This window comes from Antrostomus carolinensis, unplaced genomic scaffold (assembly GCF_000700745.2).
Source record: "Antrostomus carolinensis isolate BGI_N321 unplaced genomic scaffold, ASM70074v2 scaffold23732, whole genome shotgun sequence".
NCBI lineage: Eukaryota > Metazoa > Chordata > Aves > Caprimulgiformes > Caprimulgidae > Antrostomus > Antrostomus carolinensis.
Genome location: NW_010301947.1, coordinates 76,819 through 78,495, shown reverse-complemented (window position 1 = coordinate 78,495; position 1,677 = coordinate 76,819). Strand labels below are relative to the sequence as shown.

Sequence of the window (1,677 nt, the reverse complement as noted above, 5' to 3'; positions counted from 1 at the left end):
AATTTCTGAAGTATATTTTAATATTTTTCCCACTGCTTTGCAGGGCTCTTTTTAAAATGTGGTGTTCTCTAGAGGGAAATCAACTGGTGATAATGCTGAGCTTGCAGCTGGTATGTAGATCAGAAGGACAGAGAGGGGACAGGCAACTGTTGTGTTTAAAAAAATAAATATTAAAACCCATTAATAAATGTACTTTTAAAGTCATAAAGAGAAAATTCCTTTTTTCTCTGTTAAATATATGTGAATACATAGTTAACTTGCCTTAATTTTCTCAGTCTAGAACTTTAAAATAGATCAGTTCTCTCCCCTTCTTGGTCACTTGATCTTGCAGTGTTTCCATGTTTAGTTTATTTTATTCATGGTCATTGATCACAGCATTTCAAACACCTCTGCAAAGGGCTAGTCACCCTTCTGTCCCCTCAATTCTGTGAGCATATTTTCATTTAAGGAAAAGAGGAAGAAAAAAAGCCCCCGTGCAGATAAAGACACTTTTTTCAGCAGTTTTTTGCAGGAACAAAAGAGAGAAAGTGGAATATCTTGGTTTGGTTTTGGTTTTTTAATTGATGAAATTTCTGTAGTATTCTTGTAATACTCAGATTCTGAACCTGTTCTGTGAAATTCTGCCTCTTTGTGACTGTTCCTTTGTATTTTCTTCCTTCTGTAAATTGTTGTTTTTCTTTTGCTGCTTTTCTGGTAATTAGAGGAGTGGTTCAATCAAGGTGAGTCTTTGCAATATTTTCTTTTCATCATCGTCATAATATGCTTTGTTCAGCTTTCACATGCAAGGCTAAGAGCTGAGATCAAGGTCTTGTTCATTCACCTTCTCCTCTCCTCCCCTGTGCATCCTCCTGTTCATTTCAGTAGGCATGGAAATACTCTAATTGAGTGAGCATTTTCAGTTTGGTTTTCCCACTCTGAGAATAGAAAAGACAGTTTTATTCATTCAGATGTAAGTGCAGTAAGGGAATTGATGTGCAGTTGACCTGATAATCCCATGAGAGAGGGAACACCTAAGTGTGCAGGTTGCCTCACCAACCCTGTGGTATCAAGTAGAGCTTTACTCACTGGTCTGGTTAGCAGTAGCCATGAAGATTCAGCAGCTTGGATGTGTATTCTCAGGGATCCTTTGTATTTTGTCTGCTTGGGCATAACTGCCTGGGCTGCTGCATCTTTATTACTCGCGCTCAGACTAGCTAGGTGAAGCTAGCCCCAGTAAATGCCTCTGGGGATGTGCCCTTTAGTTTCTCATCCCAGCACAATAAGTAAAATTGCAATTGAAATACGTGAGGCTGAGGCTAAAGTTTGCCTCCCTTGCTTCTCAGCTGGGAAGTTGTTAGGCTGTGAGTGCCCTGGAGACTTCCACTGTGTTACTGAGACTGATCTGGGGGTAAAGGCAGGGCCACTTTCAGTTTGTGACACTTGCCTCAGATCACTGGGTTCTGGAGAGTTGAGCCACAGGAGAAGTGTTGGGGGAAGAAAAAAAATCCAATTGTTCCACCCAACAAATGATGCTCAGTAGTGTGCTGAGAGACCCTGATTTCGGAGTGTGACTGGTGAGGCTGTGGAGGACAGGCATGTTGGCAAGACAGAGCTCAGCCCTTGCTTTCTGTCGCTCCGCTGCAGTCCGGTTCAGTGGGTATATTAACAAGCACAGTATTGACTGTTGGCAGGGGGGGA

The 1,677-nt window shown here is 41.6% G+C and overlaps 1 protein-coding gene across 2 annotated transcripts in view; it reads left to right on the top strand.

Moving 5' to 3' along the window:
* The window catches only part of ARVCF (ARVCF delta catenin family member), an 89,081-nt gene that overhangs the window by 42,475 nt on the left and 44,929 nt on the right, over positions 1–1,677 (top strand). Inside the window, exon 7 of one of the 2 annotated variants that reach the window (XM_010163667.1) lies at positions 702–719. The exons of the other annotated variant lie outside the window; for it this stretch is intronic. Coding sequence (XP_010161969.1) covers positions 702–719 — 18 coding nt within the window. The remainder of the gene's footprint in view (positions 1–701; positions 720–1,677) is intronic. 2 annotated transcript variants of the gene reach the window in all.